We start from the raw sequence: 20726 nt of genomic DNA, 5'->3' as shown, positions 1-20726 counted from the left end.
TCCCTACCCTGCCTGTGTGTGCCATACTCTGCCTGCCCTACCCTGCCTGTGTGGGCCATACTCTGCCTGCCCTAAGCTGCCTGTGTGTGCCATACTCTGCTTACCCTATGGTGCCTGTGTGTGCCATACTCTCCCTGCCCTATGCTGCCTGTGTGTGCCATACTCTGCCTGCCCTACCCTGTCTGTGTGTGCCATACTCTGCTTGCCATATGCTGCCTGTGTGTGTCATATTCTGCCTGCCCTATGCTTGTGTGCCATACTCTGCTTGCCATATGCTGCCTGTGTGTGCCATACTCTGCTTACCCTATGGTGCCTGTGTGTGCCATACTCTGCTTACCCTATGGTGCCTGTGTGTGCCATACTCTCCCTGCCCTGTGCTGCCTGTGTGTGCCATACTCTGCCTGCCCTACCCTGTCTGTGTGCCATACTCTGCTTGCCATATGCTGCCTGTGTGTCATATTCTGCCTGCCCTATGCTTGCGTGTGCCATACTCTGCTTGCCATATGCTGCCTGTGTGTGCCATACTCTGCCTGCCCTACCCTGTCTGTGTGCCATACTCTGCTTGCCATATGCTGCCTGTGTGTCATATTCTGCCTGCCCTATGCTTGCGTGTGCCATACTCTGCTTGCCATATGCTGCCTGTGTGTGCCCATTATAAGCAAATTCTATTGGTTTTATTTAATGTTTAAATCATTTTTAGCAGACTTAAGGAAACTCAAGGTCCTAAGCATTCTGGAAAATAGATCCTATATAATTATTTTGTTTTTTATCAATTTGCTAAAAGGTTACATAAAACACTGACACATACAGAAGATAGAGGGCCATGCTGCTTAGAAGCTACAGCCTAAGTAGAAGGGAATGCTAGACACAAGAGGGGTTATTTACAAATAAGTAGAGGACAGATGCAAAGTGCAAAAAACAAGCACAATGTGAAAAGTGCACCTATTGTACAACAGGGAGTACATTTTTCAGTGAGTCTTGTGACACTGAGTACATCGCTCAGCACTTAACTCTGTTATGAGGACATCATTTACATTATATTCCCGGCTCTTGTATAATTAATATATATATGTAATTTACAAAATTCGAAATATAGTGATCTATAAATATGTATTGGTACGGGATGAAGCAGGTGCTTCCCGGGGGTAGCTGGGGTACTAGTGGGAGAGACTAGCGAACATGTGGTTGCAATGACCTTTCCCTATATCAATACGTAGCACTAATGTTACGTAAGTTCCCTCATGTCACCCTTCTATATACATCGCGAGATTTGCCTTCTTCCGCGATCTACTGCGTACGTCATTGTGACGTCTCTTGTGCAGTTCGGCCATCTCCTCAACTTTGGCTAGGCCCACTCAATCAATGCACCGATCGCCTCGAACGAACCCTTCCAAAAATAGGGTTCGGGGGGGCATAAGCGTTCGGCATCCGTTTATACCGAATCGTTTCTACTGCGAGAAACTGCGCTTGGCGTTTTCTGAATTGTATACGAACCGGGGTATAGCAAAAGCTGGTTAAGAGGGAGGCTCTGATTCGATTGCTCTGGCCTGGGGTAATGGCGCCGCTCCCCCCCGCCATGGCTCCCTGTCTCCCTGCTCTCTCAGTGAGGGAGAGCGGCCGCCGCCTGCAGGAGCTGACAAGGCACGGCCCGCTCTGTGCGCACCCCGATATCCAGCCGCCTGCGCCGGCCTCGGGGGGAAAGACTTGAGGTGAGGCCTGGGGAGCGATGGGGGGAGCCTAGGCTGCTCAGGGAGCGAGTAAATTGCCTGGCGTCTGTATTTCTGAGTCGCTGCGTCACCTAAGCCTAGAGAAGCGAAACGGCTTTGTGGAACAGGGCTGGAGAAACGCACCGAGGCTGGAGAGGGCTAAACGGGGCGCAGGGAGAGTGGAGAGGGGGGAGAAGATGAGGGGGTGGGGGTTTTGGGAGGAGGAGATCATTCATTCAGTAATAATGTACCCACTCTGTGCACATACAGCTGAGGCTTGGTTGTGTGGCCTAACTGCAGAGAGTGCCAGTAGTGAGAGGAGAAGTACAAGCAGGAACTATTCATAGAGGTGGTCTTCTTTACCCTGTCCCGCAGAGCTTACTCTCCATGCTTGATGGAAGGGAGCTGTGTGGTACAGGAGTAAACAGGCTTATTTTTTTTATTATTGCTACAGGCATTTGGATACGTTTGCTTTTGACTCAGGACCTGGTAAATAAATAACAAAAGTGGCATTAGTTTAGGGCCCACCAACACAGGAGGTCCCAGCATCAGAACTATCATTTGCTGTAACTTTTCATTTAAGTATCCATAAATGGCAAAACCCTTTAATCGGTTTGAAGAGCTCTACACCTCAATACTAAGTATTTTATTTTAATTCTTACGGAAGAATATATAGCATCACACTTTATTATGCTTTATAAGTAGGATGACTGTCGTACTACCATCAATTTATTGGGTGCATGAGGTTTTTGATCCAGGGTCGTACTAATGGAATCCTTATCTAGGGGCCACAAGTGCTCTTCTTGTGGGTTACTAGTTTGTACAGAAAGAAAAAAAATCTCCATTTGAAGCTATTTTCCATTTGCTTCATAACTGGAAATAAATGTTGTCCCAACTCTGCTATGGTACTGTTATTCTTTCCTTGGAGTTTTGTTTTAAAATGAAATGCGGATTCATTCATTGCATACCCAGAACCAAGGAGCACAGATATCCCCAAATTCCAGCCTGTGGGTATAATGCAATATTTACAAAATAAAGCAGTACTGTTTGAACTTTTCCCTATGTGGCGGGATGATTATGCACTCTCTATATTTATGTGAACCAGATAATATCGTTGTCCAAGAAGTATACGGAACTCTTTGGCGGCCTGGGGCAGATGGGTTCTTTATTACTGCAGGCATCAGTATGTTTGCAGTAAGATTGAATTGGACCCAAGTGCTTGGAGATATATGCATGTGTTGACTTTTACTGGATTTTTGGATTCAATCCAAAGCAACCTATGCACAATGGTTGAATTGTTTGTTGCAGTTGCAAGTCAGATTGTACATTACTTTATGAGTAGGTGTGAGTGCCACTGTAATCATCCAAGCACTCATATCTGATGCACATCGAAGACAAGGCGTTTCCCGGCATATTTACACCAGGGAAGGAAATGGCAACAATCTGCTTGCTGCTTCCCCACATTACAGTGCAATGACAGACAAGTTGGATTTTGGCACAAAAATATACACATTCACCTTTCCTTGTTGAAATATCCCTGTCTGTGCACTGAGGCCAATGCTATGCATGTCAGTGTATAGCGATCTCTGGGTAGAAGGAGGCAGATCGTTGTTTTCTAGTGTAGGTACACCCTTAGTGTGAACAAGGAATCCTGTTCATGGATTGCATAAGATCAGTTCAACAAAATCATTTTTTTTGGGATTAAAAAAAAAAAAATGTATATGTATGGATCTTGTCTTGCCAAGGAATCAGAAAAAAAGTATAGATGGATCCCACTTTATATCAGCAGATAAGAGGCTTTCTTCCATAAAATCAAAATCCTTGGTATTAGTAATGGTAATAGAAAACCACTTCCTCTGAGGCCAAGTCTTGCCAAGTAGACTAAAAATTTACTCTGTAGCTAAGTATACTCCAGGGCTTACTGGAAAAGCCGGGTAAGATGGCAGTGTGATGCTACAGCAGAAGGTTGCCTGGGCCAGTAAACTTTTTTCCAAAACAGTGCGGGGGCAGGGAAAAAACTTTGCCATTACATTCGCTGGGAATGGGCCAACATATTGCCAGTTCCTCTGTGAAGTTGGTCTTTCTTTTACTTTAAAGGGGAACTTCACCCAAACTGTTTTTGCATGATGAAAAGGAACTTCGATTTAAGCAACTTTCTAACATACATTCGTAAATGCTTTTTTTTTTTTGTTACTTTGAAGTAATTTGTAAATTAAATTGCAATGGAAACTTGTGGTTGTTTATCCTGTTCTGCTCTCTGGTTGTGACTCTTACATCAGTGTAAGAAAAGTCAATTTTCCATCAAGTCTGTTAAACAGGTCTGTTTCAGTAGTGCAGATACATATAGTATGCAGATGTATATAGTGTTAAACTATGCCGCGATTGGTGAAGTTTGTATATTTAGAATGCAGAAAGTTTAAGGTGAATGTTTTAACTCTGTAAATGCCACGAGGAAGCCGGAAATTGGTGTGAAGGCCCTTGGCACGTTGATGTGGTTTTCTCCTACAGATCTCTGTAGGCGTGGTGGATGATATGATCATTGGCCACAGGGCCCATATCTAGCCATGTATAAACATCTTTACTTGAATCATTAGTTGTTACTTTTCTTCAGCCCTACAGAGCATAATGCCTGAGTTTTATTAAGACCAATGACACACTAGGCGATTAGTTGCCTATGATAGATATCCTCTACCGCGCATTACTAATCTCTAGCATATGTTGACACAATGGCAATAATGCGAATTGCCGGTGGGGAAACCTATGTTCTGTTTTGGCTTTGCAAAGTAGCCTGAGGTTGCCTCTCGAGGAAACTTTGGGCTACTATGGAATGTAGTCGTGCCTTGTATGTTTCCCCACCAGCGATCCCAATTATTGCCGGTGGGAAGACACGTAAGAAATTAGTTGCCTGCGGTAGAGGAGACCTGTCACAGGTGTCTATTCACCTAATGTGCCATTGCCTTAAAGGCAGCTGTTAGAATTGAAACAACAGTTTCTAATGTTCCTCAGATGCTGCAGAGAAATGTATCAACCAGTGTAGCAAATTGCACAGTTCTGCACCTGAATTACTGAGCTGCCAGCCTGAGACGTCAGAGTGGAACAGCAACATTTAAACTTTTAAACCGTCAAAAATGAAGAAAGCAATTGAAAAAAAAGTTCTTATTTCTGGTGTAGTATCTATAACCAGCTGACCTGAGAAATTGTAGCAAAGGTGCAGTTTTCCAGTTATATTATGTAACAGGAAGAAAAAAACAAAGAACATTTACAGTCTCGAAGCAGTTGTATGAGAGATAGGTACGGAGTAAATGTACATACTAAGTCCCTAAACTGTATAGTAAGGGGCGGTGATTTATTTATTTATTTTTTTAAAACCCCTTTATTTAATAAAAACCCTCAATTGTCCTTTCGTGTTTTCATTACTTTACATGCTAGAACCAACTTCATTCTTGTTGTGGGTCTGGTTTTAAGTTCTAAAATCCCAGGGACATGCTTATTTTAGCCTGTCTGCTAGCCATCAAGTGCTACTGAAAGAAGTTGTTTCCCAGCCAGATCCAACTGAGCTCTATAGCTCAGCCATTATGTGTCTAGATCAGATCAGCCAGCGGCTCGGGAGTAGCATGTTGCTCACCAACCTATTGGATGTTGGCCCCAGTGGCCTCAGTGCAGATACATATATACTGCCAAACACAGCCTCCAGTAGGCTGCCAGGCTACACAGGGGCTACCAGTAACCAATCACAACCCTTACCATTAGAAACTATTTGCATGCTAATGTTGCTCTGCAACTTTTTTGACATTTGGATGTGGCTTACTGGTAAAAAGGTTTGGGAGCCTCCAACCTAGATTCTTCGTAGGGATTTTTTGCCTAATCTTGAAAGTATAAAAGCGTAACAAACATTTTGCATATTGAAAGGAGAACTAACCCCCCCCATAGGCATATTCTGTGTGGGGGTGGGTGTTAGTTCTCCTTTAAAGTTATCTTGTAATGCTGAATCTTTTTTTAATTAAGCAATGTGGAAACCTCTGACCCCCTCAGGTGCCGCAAAGTTAAGTGCTAGAATTGCCCCTGCACTTAAAATTATTTTTATGAATAAAAGAATAGTATCATTTAATAAGAAGTTGCAATCACATTGTTCCGCAGACTGGAGCACTGCCGTTTCCTGTGCTGTTCTTATATTTGAGACACACCTAAGGAAATCAGAGGTCTGATGCTAACAGTCTCACATACAGACTACTTAGTACTGCAGATTAATAGCATGTTCTTTTTAATTTGGTGCTGACTAAAATAGACACATATAGTACAGTACACAGAATATGGTTTCCCATATGGGCACATAAAGGTGAAGTTTTTTTGGATGCTTGTGCAAATGACAGTTGTGCAAAGCAGTATTAATATCTTCTGTTTTTGTAGAATCAAACTCTGAGTTTGGTTGCTCCACCACCCACTACTTCTGTTAACGTCAGTTGAGTAATATAAATGGAAAATGTAAGACTTTTATACTTAAAAAAACAAAACACATTTGAGCTTGTCATAAGTCTTTTGAGACTGCTACTGTGCTAAATGACTGGAATTTGAGTGATGAAATATCACAGGATTTCAGCTCTGGTTTTACAATAAGGAACTCGGCACACCACCGCCAGATACTTCTCCTTTTTTTCAACGCCGCAGTTTCTAGGGCTGCTTGTTTTTGATCAGTATTCCTTTTTTTTTTTTCCTTACAGAAGAGATATTTTTGAGTTTCCCTTTAATTCACAGTGAGAACTTTTAATTCCTTAGTGGGAACAGAGCAGTAAGATTCCGCAGCTTATTCGCTTATCCTGTGTATGGGGACCCCCAAATGGACCTGCCCCGACCGATACCTGCCGGAAAATCGAGCAGGTGTTGATCTGGCAGGTTTGATGTTTTAGTTGGATTGTTAACTGCATTGGCTCATTGATATGGTCTTTGCTCTGACTGCCTATCTCCATTGTTGCATTTTGATTGTTTGGCCCTATTAGTCCAATATCGCCCACCTTATTTTGGCATATTGGGGAATGATCCTCCTTATAATAATCTTATAATATAATAATATATGGCCACCCTTAACTTGGGGAGGGGAGGAATGTTACAGCTTTTGAAATTTTATAGCTGATTTTTCTTGGCAGAAAAATTTAAATAAATGTACCAAATGTCTCATATGTTTTGCTGAGCAATTATAGATATGAAAAGTGAGAGTAAAGCTGTGATACTAGAGCTTTAAAGAATTTTTAAAATAAATGTGTCTAAAAGTGGTAGCTTTCTAGTATGTTATGGAATGGCCTTTTTTTAATAGCTTTTCAGTTGGTCTTTTTTTTTTTTTTTTTTTTATAGTTTTCAATGTATTTGCCTTACTCTTTCCAATTTTTGAATGGGTGTCACTGACCCTGGCAGCCAAAAACTGAGGCTACAAATGTATTATTATAACTTTTACTTTCCTTTCCTACAGGCCTCTCCTGTTTGGGCAGTGGCAGAGGGGGAGATTAGTCGCGGGCAACTAATCTCCCCGATATGCCCTCTCAAGGCAGCTTCCGCGATTTTGGGAAATCGCGGCGCTGCATATGCCATCCCACCCGATATGCCCTCTCATGCAGGCGATTTACATTCAAGCCAGTGGGATGGCATATCGGGGAGATTTGTCGTGGGTGACTAATCTCCCCTTCTGCCACGGTCCTTTATCTTATCTTCCAGTCTTTTAAACTATTGTCTGGTTGCTAGAGTAAATTTAATCCTAGCAGCTGATGACCAATGTCATACTAAGGGGCAGATTTATCAAAACACGAGTTCGAATCCTGAATGCGAAAAATTCGGATTGGAAACGTCAATTTCTGAAGATCGCAAATATCACGAAAATGCTTACGAAAAAATCACAATAATATCGTATTGGCAATCTGAAAGTCACAAAATTTTCGTACCGAACAGTTGTAAACAGCGGCAAAACCAATCCGATTTTTTTGCACGCTAAAAATACGGAAAAGTTGCGCAAGGTACGAAAAAGTCGCGGAAAATACAATTGGACCGACCGATCGAACGAACGCTTGGAGCGTTCATGGATAAGTAAATGTGCCCCTAAAAGTGAATTCTAACGTGACCTTTCCCTTTGGTTTCTTTGCTGCATCTGATTCTTTTTTAGTGAATGTCCATATTCCTGATTGTAAATGCACCATACAATATTATTGTATGATAATCTATGTGTGTATGGTGGAAGACGAGGTGACTGATGTCTGTAAAAACCTTGGATAACAGTTGTCTTGTCGATCGGACTGGACTGAAGGTAAACGTTAAGGGCAGTGGCACACAGGGAGATTAGTCGCCCACGTTAAATCTTTATCATGGGCGATTAATCTCCTTTAAATGCCATCCCACGGGCAAGAATGTAAATCTTGCCCGTGGGATGGCATATGCGTTGCTTCGGTTTCCCGAAGTCGCCCAATGTTTTATTGAGAGGCATCTTCAGGTGACTTCGGGAAACCAAAGCAACACTTATGCCATCCCACCGTCGATTTACATTCTTGCCAGGGGGATGGCATTTAAAGGAAATTAGTCGCCTGCAATAGCGAAGATTTATTGCGGGCAACTAATCTCCACATGTGCCACTAATGCTGAATCGTCAGATAGGGGTAAGAATTCTGTTGTTTATACCTGCATATCTGACAATTCAGCTCTTAACATTAGTGATGTAGACAAACGATCTTTCCTGCGAGCAACGGCCGTGGGAAAGATCGCAATTGCATGGCCAGCATAAGCCATATTGCCATAGAGAAGTTGATCCCAATCTGTCCCAGCACCACTAGCTAAGGAGCTGCTAAAGGACACCGAGTTTAATTCTCCCTAGAGACTGATATGAAAGATAAGCAATCTCTGGAAAGAGCTGTTTAAATATAGCCTCATTATATAAATTACCAATAATTAAAATGTGTTCTAAGCTGATCATGCATTTGCCAATATGAGCTCATTGGGCCGTGTACAGTATGGTGGCCTAACTTCCCAATGAGTCTCTGCAGACTCACAATTTCTGGTCAGCCCAGTTTTGTTCATTGCAGGGGTGGCCAACTCAGGCAGAGATCTACTCATTTGGCAACCTTGCCAAAGAGACGATCTCAAGGTATATGGCCAGCATAACATGCACAGATTTGGTCTTGGAGGTTCACTTTTTTTTGTTCCAACTGCCTTAACCACATCTACATGTATGGGCAACTTACCTTGGTAAAAGATATTTTGAACTTATTATCACTGTTTTATTGTGAGTGAATATGGCAGGCCTTGAAAATTACAAGTACTGCAACTTCCGGTAACTTCTGCTGTGATTTACTCTTTGGGCATTGGGTTGAACAAATGCGTCAATTTCACGTGGCAGTGAGTTTGAATAAACTTAATGTCATACCTACTTTTGCTGCCTTTTGCTTGAAGATTTTTCCAATTGCACTGGCAAACAAAATAAACCCTTATTTCTGCTCCATTAATCACTCCCTTTATTTTGTTCTCCGGCTATACAGATCATTTCATGGTGGCTAAATATACGCACCTTCAGATAAGAACAGGGATTAGAGGCTGCTAGTGTTACATGACGGAGCTTTTCCACTTCACTGAAACTTTAGTATAAATTTTCCCTTGCTATGACTTCAGTCCCAGTGCTGAGAGGTCAGTTGCTGAGCACCATGTTTGTGCTGATATAATACTGGGGTAAAATCTTAAAGGGTAGCTAAAGCCATGGATAAACATGCTTTATTTTCATTTGTCTTATGACCCCTTAAGATGAAGACCCCCTATGCAACTAATACCCATTCTCTGGGTTCCTACTGCAACAAATACCTGTCCTCTAGGTTTCCAGTGCAGACTTTATTCTCCATGTCTCCAGCATAGTGCTTGTGTAGTGTGCTGCTTTGTTCTGCAGGACACGTAATACTGGTGCTTGGAAAAGAACCTGCTAAGCTGCAGGCTTTAGGGAGCTGCATGACAGTCCAGTACCAGAGGACATTTAAAATAGGCCATGTCTATTTGGGGTTTGAGTTTCTTTTTCAGATGCCATTACCACCTTAAAATTAGGGATTACATTAAATGTACTAGCAATCAGGCCCCGTAAAAAGTCATTAAGAGAAAGAGTTTATCTTATAAGAATTTTGTCCGAAGGTTATAGGCAGCTTCTTAAGTCGCTGATGAATCCTTCAAGTCAAAGGACAGCTCTGCTGGGGCACCATCCTCTTCACAGAATATCCTTCTCTTGGCAACTGGTTTCTGCGGAACCTTGCAGAGGCACCTTCTCAAAGTGCCAGCTCCTCTTGACCACAGTTCTGGGGTCTCCATGGCATCTGAGCTGTCTGTTCTTTGTAGTTCTCCTCTGTGTAGCGTCAAGAGAATAGGTAGAAAGCACTCTGTAGTTTTTTATGGCATATTCCCAAGTCTGATCCACAGATGCACCTGCTACTTAGCATTAGTTATCTTGAGAGAATTTGGACCAGTGTTAAATAAACTGATAAGTTTTAAATACCTCTTATAGCTCCATGTGACTGCCAAAGGGCCACAAATTACATTTAATTTGATGGAAAATATAATTTTTGGGCATTTTGCTTTATGTGGTTGTCTGTGTTCTGCCTTTGTTGTTGTCATTGGGAAAAGGGGGGGAAACACAGGTTTACCCAAATGCACTTCATTTTGAGGCAAAACATTTGTATATAGACACAAAAGAAAAAAATCAGGCATTAGTTTGGCCAGCCTCTGCAGATATTACTATAACTGTGGCCACTCTCTGGAGAATGGAACAGTTGCTGTGACCAGGCTTTTTAAGAAGGGGGGCTGTTAGCATTGCCAGCATGTGGGGGTAACTGAAAATCTGCAAAACTAGTAAACCTTGCAACTGTTTAATGAAACATTGAGACCAATTACACTGTTATTTTTGTTTATATATTACTAACAGTGGGTAAACTGTATAGCATTAGGATGCAAATCAGAGAAGTGAGAAAGATATTTTACCAAAAACAGAAAATGACCAGATTTTCACATGACTACACAAGTGTCAATTCAAGTGTCAGTGTCACTTGTTAGCACTTAAAAATAACTTCTTGACACTATCGTAATTTTTTTATTGTGCTTTCTTTATGCTCCTTACATATTGCAAAGGCTGCAGATTTTGGTCATCTCGTCGATTGGCCAGGTTAAAAGATTTTGATCGGATGCCATTAAAGGTGCCCGAGCAAAATCTACGTTTAGGGCTGAATCGGCAGGTGGAGGTAGAATTTCTATTGTTTCTACCTCCATGTCTGACGATTCAGCCCTAAACATCAGTGGATGATGGGAACGATCTTTTGTGTGACCAATGGTCGCACAAAAGATCTGAATTGCAACGTGCATGGCCACCTTAAGAGAGAGAAAATGGTGAGGGTAACCAGTGTGGTTGTAGAGTTAGTTAGAATGGTAATGGTAAGTGCATAGTCAAAGTGGCTTGTGTTCGTTAGAGTAAGGGGTTTATTTGGGGTCTTTAGCAGTAAATGTCGTTATATTAAGAAAAATCCATTATGGACAAAATAAGGATTATATGATTGTTGAGACGCTCTAATGATTTTAAATTTGTAAGTTAAAAATCTGTTTATTTTGTGCAGACGTGTACATAGCGAGGCTCCTGCACTGTATGAGGAGAGGTCGGGTCTATGGCCTCAGAGCTGGAAGCCACAGAGGATGGCAGTTCCACAGATCTGGCAAAGCCCCTCTACCTCCAGTACTTGGAGCGAGCCCTCCGCCTTGACCAGTTTCTCCGTCAGACCTCGGCAGTTTTTAACAGGAGCATCTCCAGGTATCCATTTTCTACTCTAAATGTATTTGATCTCTCCATTATGCAGTACAGGGATGCCCTAAGGGCGGTCCTTTAGTCTTCAGAGCAACTTATCACCTGGTATAATTCATGATTGAGCTCAGTAAGATTATTATTTCAAGGTTATTATTTTTTTTTTAATCTTTTGTTTTTTTTATTTTATCTTCTTAATCTAGTGATGAGAGTGAAGATGGTTTGGATGAAACACCCCTACTTCCTGAGGCTGAAGATCCTTCCTTGCAGGTGAAAGAGGAGCCAATGTCCCCTTTGCTTGGGGAACCTTCTGGAGATGGGAGCACCGATCTTCTATCTGTTCATGCACTTAATGGAATCCTGAAACCAGGTCAGCTTTAGAATCACGCATATAAAGATCTCCATTATACAGTATATATAATAATGATTCAGTACTGATCATATTTGTGTGTGCTATCTTTTTTGTTTTTTTTTACAGAGCCAAAGTCAGAAAGAGGAAGCTTTTATAATTTTTCCAAACTCAAGAAAAGCAGAAAATGGTTGAAGGTAATAGGAAAAAAGACCTAGTTTGTGATTCATTTTTAAAATGTATTTATTATAAATATGATCTGTTTGTAGTAAAGCATTGACTGATTCTCCCACCAACTCACATACCAGAACCTTTCATAGTCTTGTTTTGTAGAACTGCATTATTAAGCGGCCATACATGTTAAGTTTTTTAAAAGATCTTTTTGTTATTGTAAGACCAAGCTTATCCTGAAACAATTGTTTAAAACAGTGATCCCCAACCAGTAGCTCGTGAGCAACATGTTGCTCATCAACCCCTTGGATGTTGCTCTCAGTGCCCCCAAACCAGGTAGTTATTTTTAAATTCCTGACTTAGTGGCAAGTTTTGGTTGAATAAAAACAAGATTTACTACCAAATAAAGCCTTCTGTATGCGGATAGTGGGCATAGAGGCTACCTAATAGGCAATTATTTGGCACCTCCATGAACTTGTATGATGCTTGTGTTGCTCTCCAAGCCTTTTTACATTTGACTGTAAGAGTAAGAAAGGTTGGGGATCACTGGTTTAAAAGTATGATTTGTCCATCAACAAAAATTACCATTTCAAACGATATCATCTAGTTGAAGCTTGGAAAAACTGTGGGTAGGTATCTGCATGGCCCTGCAGATAATTGGACAACTGATAAGTTTCATTGTTAATGATGAAAATTTTCAAACTCGCCTGATCGATTTTCTGACCAGTCGGTGCCCACTAACCTTTTGATAATTTGACAGATTTGTCAGATTGCACTAAAATTGGTCATTAGTGAGAGAAAAAACATGTATGGAAACCTTTAGAGGAATGGCACTTGAAATGTTTTGTTGTGCACTAAATGTACAGTATGGGTCACAAAACATCAAAGAAATACCATTTAACTGGCATGGGTAAATATTGTCGCAGGCAATAGCACAAAGTTGCCCAGCATTGCATAATTTCTTTATGATTTGTCACCTGAGCTGGAGATAATTTAGAACAGGTTACACATAATACTGTTTTCCATTACCCTAAAGATCCCATTTTAAAAATAACTGTTCAAGGTTCCTTAAAAATACAAGTGAGTAGGGCTTATTCTACACATATACATTTGTGCCTGTGAGCTGCATTGTTTTGCATGTCTTATAGCAAGGCATATTAAAATTCTTTATTCCCTTTAGAACATCCTGCTTAGTGAGGACTCTAGTGATACGGACTCTCTAAGTGAAGAGGATGAGGAGGAGTTCTCACTGTCTAAAGAAGAGCTGCATGATATGCTGAGAATACACAAGTACAAGAAACTGCACCAGAGTAAATACCTGAAGGATAAAGAGGTGGGATTGATTTTTTTTTTTTTGGTAATCTTAATAACTTGTGGTGTGCACAGACATTGCTGTTCTTACACTGCTTCTATTTAAAATATGGTTAAAGAGAAAAAAAAGAAAATCATTAAGAACTGATGCAGAATGTTGAAAATGTCCTTTTTTTCTTCTATTTTTTTCACTATTTAAAGATGAGTCAACTCTAAACAATTGTGCCGATTTTGTAAGCCCCAGAGTACTAACCTGATCTCCCCGGGCTACTCATTGAAAAAATGAGTCAGGCACATTGTTCTGCATTGAGTTGCAGTGTTGGCATGGGTACAGGACATCCTCTTCAGCCTGTTTGACGCATATATGCATGCTTTTTTACGCATTAGATGTTTGATTGCTGACTCTCTCTGACCTTATACTTCTTGTTTCTTAGCTGCACCAGTATCAGTACTATAGTGCCGGGCTTCTCTCCACCCATGACCCCTTTTATGAACAGCAGCGCCACTTCCTGGGTCCCAGAAAGAAAAAAATCAAAGAGGAGAAAAAATTTAAAGGTGAGATTGCCAGCTAGTTTTTTTCTCTGTTGTATTTCCATCTTCAACCTCCATCTACAAATACACTACATCTTTGCAACAAATGCCCTATTCTGTGTGAGAGAGGTTTTCATTCTGTTTCTTAGTGGAGAACGGTGGATTGCATTTTACCTATATCTTTCTCCCTGTTAAAGTACTAAAACCATTGTATATTACTGAGTTTTTGTAACTGAAAATTTGTGTCCTCTTTCAAGGGGAACGGCTGCCCCCTTGGCTACACAGCAGCATATTTATATAAACTATATTCGAGCCACTGAAACAAACATGCTTGTACCAGTAAACAGTAACTGTACATTATATTAAAATACACAATCCTTTCATATGTTACTGGTTAAGAAAAATACTTTGTGTTTTAAATGATATAGATCTTAAATCTGTATACATTCCACTGAATAAGCAAGATTCCTGACTACATTTCCAGTTATTCTGCTTGATAACATTTGCTAACCTTGTTCTTCAGGTCAATGCTTCTCTTTGCAGATATATTCGCCAGCCTGGGGCAGATCAGTGCAGTTAGTGGTATATTCTGGGCCAGTGCATTTTTTAAGCAAAGTCACTTCAAAAAGTCAACTACGTGTTTAACTAAGCATGTATAGAATTGCTCCCTAAACCTGTACATAGGTTACACGTTCTCTTTAAATAATAACAGTAAAAGAATAGGATGCATTAAAGAACTTACCTCTTTGTACGTGAATGACACCCTCATATACCTGGCCAACCCAGAGGATGCATTGACTGCCACATTAGGTACTATTAATACTCACGCCGCTTTTTCTGGATTCAAAATAAATTGGGCTAAGTCCCCACTTTTTGCTATAGCAGCAACGACTGGCACATTTAAATACCTTGGGATATGGATCCATAGGGATCTCAAGAAATATGTTGAACTCAACTTACTTCCAGTAATAAATTATATTGAATCAAAAGTTGATACTGGTCAGCTCTACCACTTTCTCTCTATGGAAGGATCAACCTTTTCAAAATGGTTATCTTGCCAAAACTAACATATATATTTAGACAATCCCCCTTAGAAATTGGTAAAGAAATATTTTGCACGCTCAGAAGCTTAGAAATCTCTCTGCTGTGGAACAAATCCCCCTCACGTATTACTGTGGCCACCCTCCAACTCCCAACGAGGCCTCGCAGCTCCAAATTTATTCCTATATTACTTAGCGGCACAATTGGTGAATGCCTGGCGCTGGGCCTCCTCTTCACCTCAAAATGCCTCTACAGTTCTAGAAGCCCAAGAAATAGGCTCCTTCGATGAATTTAAAAAATGTATTGTACCGTGGCACCAAACAATATAAAAAAGCACCACTGATAGCTGCTACAGTGAAAGCATGGCAAGTGGCAAACTGTGCCACTTATACACCATACCCGACCCACACCTCTGGTCCAGATACCAGATTAAATATATTGCAGATATCTTCACTAATGAGAAACTTTTGCACTTCGAGGATCTCAAAAAAGTTTTCCCTTCCAAACTATATGCTATTTAGATATCTTCAATCAAGGCATGCAGTGCACTCACAGTTTCGGGCCAAACTAATAGATACCTCTCCCAGAAGACTTAAGGACAGTGTTCATTTTCCCAACTTACATAAGCCCCTCTCCCAATTCTACAGCCACTTAATCTTGGCTGATACCTGGTCACTCTCTAAGCTATATGCGAAGTGGCAAAGAGATATACCCACTCTAGACACAGAAAAATGGTAGGAAGCACTTGAATTTTGCATTGAGGGCATGATTAGCAATAGAGACAAGCTGACCTGCTAAAATGTCTACACAGAATCTATTTCAACCCACAGCAGCAACACAAAATTAACCTGAATATAGAGCAATCGTGCCCCAATAGCGGACTATATCCATATGGTGTGGTCCTGCCCATTGATAAAATAATTCTGGCGACAGATATTACAAACTATCCAGGCTAGGACAACCCTAGCGGTACCAATGGATCCTTTAATAATGCTCCTAAACCACGTGGAGGAAAAAACTACCAGGAGAGCCCAGTGCACGCTCCTCTCAATTCTACTTATGTATGCCAAAAAAGCTATAGCACGTCATTGGAAAGCAACTACCAGTCCCACAATCCCCTTCTGGTTGGAGCTTATCAGCAAAGCGACACCACTGTATAAAATAACCTACATGAGACGAAACTGTCTTGATAAATTTTACAAAGTTTAGGGAGACTGGGTAGAAATGGATAATGCAGGGTGACCCTCCCCTTTATATCCTTATATCCTTCCATCCCCCAACCCTACAGACACTTCCCTATCACCATTAGAGATTTTCCTAATAAATTCTGAAGGATCCTAGCCACTGGTAAACTTATTTACTCCTCCGAACTACCCCACAAAAAATAAGACTCCGTACAATCAAAATGATGCATTGTCTAGTTTATTATTGTTTCTTTTCATTTCTTTTTTTTAGTTTGTATATCAAAAATGTAATTGTACTACTGTAATTACATCTCATACCTATTTAAATAGAATTGTGAAAAAAAAAAAATAATTACAGTAAAACAATTCCAGTCGCTTGGGATACTGTTACTTGGGGTAAGCTATTTCTAGTACAGGTATCGGACCCCTTATCCGGAAACCCCTTATCCAGAAAGCTCCGAATTACGGAATGCCTGTCTCCCATAGACTCCATTTTAATCAAATAATTCAGAATTTTAAAACTGATTTCCTTTTTCTATGTAGAAATAAAACAGAACCTTGTAATTGATTCCAAATAAGATATAATTAATCCTTATTGGATGCAAAACAATCCTATTGGGTTTAATTAATGTTTTATTGATTTTTTAGTAGATTTAAGGTATTAAGATCCAAATTACGGAAAGACCCCTTATCCGGAATACCCTTGGTCCCGAGCATTCTGGATAATGGGTCCTATACCTGTATAACCATGTTGAAGTTGTATAGTATTTTATTGTTTTCAATTAATGTAGTCTTTTAGATGTACACTGCTTCTTTTTAAAGCACAGTTTGAATACTTGTAAACAGTGCTGATTTAAGGGCTGAGAGGGCCTGGAGATGAGAACTGTAATGAGCCATCTATTAGGGGGGTTTCCAATGAAAAAAAAATATGTATATATATTTGACAAAGCTTTCCTTCATTCTAGACCTAAAATTGTAATAATTTGGAGGTTCCTTAGATCTTTTTTATGCACATTTTTTACATTGATTTAGCTGAGTAGCTAGATAGCTTAGTAGATGGGGAACAAGTTTTACCCCCCTGCGAGTTACTTTGATGCCCCATTATGTTTCCTTAGTCATGAGAAGTGGACTTTACTTCCATTATATGTTTAGTTGCAAGGTTCTATGATTTGGACATTTATACTCCTGTCCCAAATCTGTACCTTTTTATGTTCCATGCACTTTTTAAACTGCACCAGTGCATTTTTTGAGTGCTTGTATATGCTCATGGTTGGCACCTTTGATTCGTACAGTTTGACTTCTTTTCTCCTTGTACATGTGCCAACTAATGTGCGCCCCTCACTCACTGAATCATTGCTGATGCTTTCACCATCCAGAATGGTGGGGGAACCCTGCATGACTGGGTTTTTTGGTAGCTAAGTATCATGAGAGAAACACCAGGACAAGTTTGGTTAAAGTGATGGATTGTGTGGTTGCCCAGTAATCATGCAGGATATTGTCTTTTGCCATCATGCTTGTAAACCTAATGGCACTGAATGATCAACTATTGCAATATATCTCCCTCCTCTGTAGCCAAGTTAAAAAAAGTGAAAAAGAAGAGGAGGCGGGAGGAGGATTTATCTGAGGATGAGCTGCCACGCCGTCACCACCATACCAAAGTGTTTGCCAAATTCTCCCATGATGCCCCAACTCCAGTCGGGAAGAAGAAACACTTGACGTTAGAGCAGCTGAATGCCCGTCGCAGGAAAGTCTGGCAGATGATTGTGAAAAAGGAACTGCCAAAGGTGAATGTGTGATACGAAGCTGTATGTAATATCAGTGTATAGGGTTACTGGGAAATGTATATTTATAGGGAAATGTTCTGAACCTAGTTGCATGAAATTATTCAACTGCAGAACAATCTGAACAGCACTGCTTTTATTCTTTTAAAATGCCTTTATTGCACACTTCTTATGGCATTACAGCAATGTTTCAGGCCTTTTGTGGCCTTTTATTAAGCTTGATAAAAGGCCACACAAGGCCTGAAACGTTGCAGTACTGCCCTATGAAGTGTGCAATAAAGGCATTTTAAAAGAATAAAAGCGGTGCTGTTCAGATTGTTCTGCAGTTGGATATTCCAATGAGAAGTGGCCATTGGAGAACCTGCACTGTTCTAAAATTATCTCTAGTTGCTGTCCTGACTACTTTCTACAAAGCATGAAATTACTCATACATCTTGAGGAGAGTGTTTTCCAGTAATGCTCTCTGAGATGAGTGTTTGTAAAACTGGTAAGGAAGGGTTGTTTTGTTTCTATGACATCTTAAAATATTCCAGCAGTCACGATCGTTCCCAGCCTTGATGGACTTTTTGTAAGTGTGTATTGTGGCCATTTTTGTAAAGTTACATTGATAATATTTTTTGCTTTATATTTTCCAGGCCTACAAACAAAAAGTGTCGGCCCGAAATTTGCTGCTAACAAATAGTAAAAAGGTAAGCTGGGCTAAGCCCTAATATGCAGATCCTTAAGTACAGTGTTTGTGATTGAATACATATTTAACTAAAGGGAACTAGGGGTGTTTTAAACTCTTGCTGAACACTTTTTTAGCAGATCGTAGACAATACTCATGTTACTAGGTGTCTAGCTCACAGCATACCAGGATTCTTTCAGAGGATTCGCCAAGGGATTTCACGTATTACCCTCAGCCCTAACCACTGGTCCCTATAGTCTGGTGGGTGTTACCTGTGAACTACAAGATCGTGAAATAGTAGCTACACACACAAAAAGTTTGTAAGGGTGTTTAATACATTTATTACAGCCACAGATTGCAATATACAATGTTTCAATCTGTGGTTTGAAGCCAAAGCAGTCTACAAAGTAAATATGAGCTAGTTAGCAATTATCAATCCAGCATATGTGTATACATATATTCTTACTGTTAACTATTATTTGCTACCACTAATTTGTCACAGAGCATCTCTTACTGTAAATAGTTCTTTTTTTATGAGGTTACCTGTTATACCTGAGTTTTTTGGGGCTAGTTTAATAAACTGTGACATTTTCAACAATAATTTTGAGTTACCTTTACTCTCCAAGTGAGGTAGAGTTTCTGCTCTTCTAGTGGGAGTAGGTTCTGAGACCAAATTTATTTTTGGTATTTGGAAGCATAAGCAGGCAAATGTAAGCACATAATTGTAAAAACGCCAGTCAACATTATGAACTGAGAATTATCTTTCAATAAAAATATGCCCTTTGTATTCCTAAACTTCCTACCTATGTTTTTGGTTTCATGGCAAACATTGTTTAAAATTAAAACCTGGGGCCTATGTTTTTCAGTTGGCCCATCAGTGCATGCGGGAGGTACGCCGAGCTGCTATTCAGGCGCAGAAGAACTGCAAGGAGACTCTGCCTCGAGCACGAAGGCTGACCAAGGAAATGTCTTTGTACTGGAAAAAGTATGACAAGGTGGAAAAGGAGCATCGGAAAAGGGCAGAGAAAGAGGCATTAGAGCAACGCAAGCTAGATGAGGAAATGAGAGAGGTAACAAAGGGAGCTCAACTTCTACATTGTAGAAGCAGGTTACATCATTACAAAAGTGATGGAAAAATCTTGATGTATGAACCTTATTGCATATAGAGGTGTATTTGACACAGTTTAATGCAATTCTTATGGCACCTGTTGTACCATTTGAAGCAAATGCTTCCTTGTATACCTTGTATTTGATTACATGTCTGTTTCTGTGGGCCTTTTGGCTACTTGTCTGTTTCTATGTGCCTAGCCTTTTAAGCATACAAATTCACTAATTTCTTGTGGCTAGTCTTGCTTACTTCAGAGATGTTTTAATGCTGACATACACAACAAAGAAGCAATTACTGAAGGGACTCAAAACCCGCTAAGCTAGTTACAAAAAACATTCTTGTTAAATGTGTGGTAAATTTCAATCCACAACTTGTAATTATTAATGCCGACTATATATTTACAGTGTCTGGAAAAAACACTTTTTTGGGATAATCTTGATTTGTTAGTGTGATGTTGGCATCTGCTTGACCACAAACAAGGGTATTGCTCTTTATCGTTCTGTTTTTCTCTTTATGCTATCAGGCCAAGAGGCAGCAAAGGAAGCTAAATTTCCTGATAACCCAGACAGAACTGTATGCTCACTTTGTAAGTCGCAAGCGGGAGTCTGGTCCAGATGGCATACAGGAAGAGATCCTGCGCAAGCTGGAGGACAGCTCCTCTCAGGAGCAAGTTGGAGCGGGAGGATCCTACCTACACCTGAGTCAGATGGACTATGGTAAGTCATTACAAAATTCAGAAACTGTGTGTAATCTGAAAATATATTTATGCTTTCATCTTTGCAAATTATATGGTTTGAATGTAGATTTGTCTTTTTATTTTCAACTTCACAATTTAAATACCTTCTTAATGCCCAACTAATATATTTGTGAACTGATAGGAATATAACCCCCTATCACAGAACAAACACAAGAACCTCTGCTTTGTGTAACTTGGTCTTGTTCATGCTGTGAGGTAACAAGGCACCGTGGAGTGTATAGACAAAAACAGGCTTGGAAGCTGAGTTACTGTTTTTTAAATAGTATCAGAAGGTGGTAAATGAAAATGAGTAGCTCTCTTCCAATACAGTTTCTTAGGTCCGTGACACAC

At 40.3% G+C, this 20726-nt stretch overlaps 1 protein-coding gene across 1 annotated transcript in view; it reads left to right on the top strand.

Annotated features, from left to right (window-relative positions):
• Positions 1–1406: 1406 nt before the first annotated feature.
• The window catches only part of ino80 (INO80 complex ATPase subunit), a 48596-nt gene continuing 29276 nt past the window's right edge, over positions 1407–20726 (top strand). The window contains exons 1-10 of the mRNA XM_004917309.4: positions 1407–1709; positions 11315–11505; positions 11700–11866; positions 11975–12042; positions 13197–13349; positions 13762–13882; positions 17656–17867; positions 18500–18553; positions 19398–19601; positions 20163–20355. Of these exons, the coding sequence (XP_004917366.1) occupies positions 11363–11505; positions 11700–11866; positions 11975–12042; positions 13197–13349; positions 13762–13882; positions 17656–17867; positions 18500–18553; positions 19398–19601; positions 20163–20355 (1315 nt within the window). The 5' untranslated portion in view covers positions 1407–1709; positions 11315–11362. The remainder of the gene's footprint in view (positions 1710–11314; positions 11506–11699; positions 11867–11974; positions 12043–13196; positions 13350–13761; positions 13883–17655; positions 17868–18499; positions 18554–19397; positions 19602–20162; positions 20356–20726) is intronic.

The sequence above is a fragment of the Xenopus tropicalis genome, chromosome 8, assembly GCF_000004195.4.
Source record: "Xenopus tropicalis strain Nigerian chromosome 8, UCB_Xtro_10.0, whole genome shotgun sequence".
Classification (NCBI taxonomy): Eukaryota; Metazoa; Chordata; class Amphibia; order Anura; family Pipidae; genus Xenopus; species Xenopus tropicalis.
This window is presented reverse-complemented; position numbering and strand designations above follow the sequence as displayed.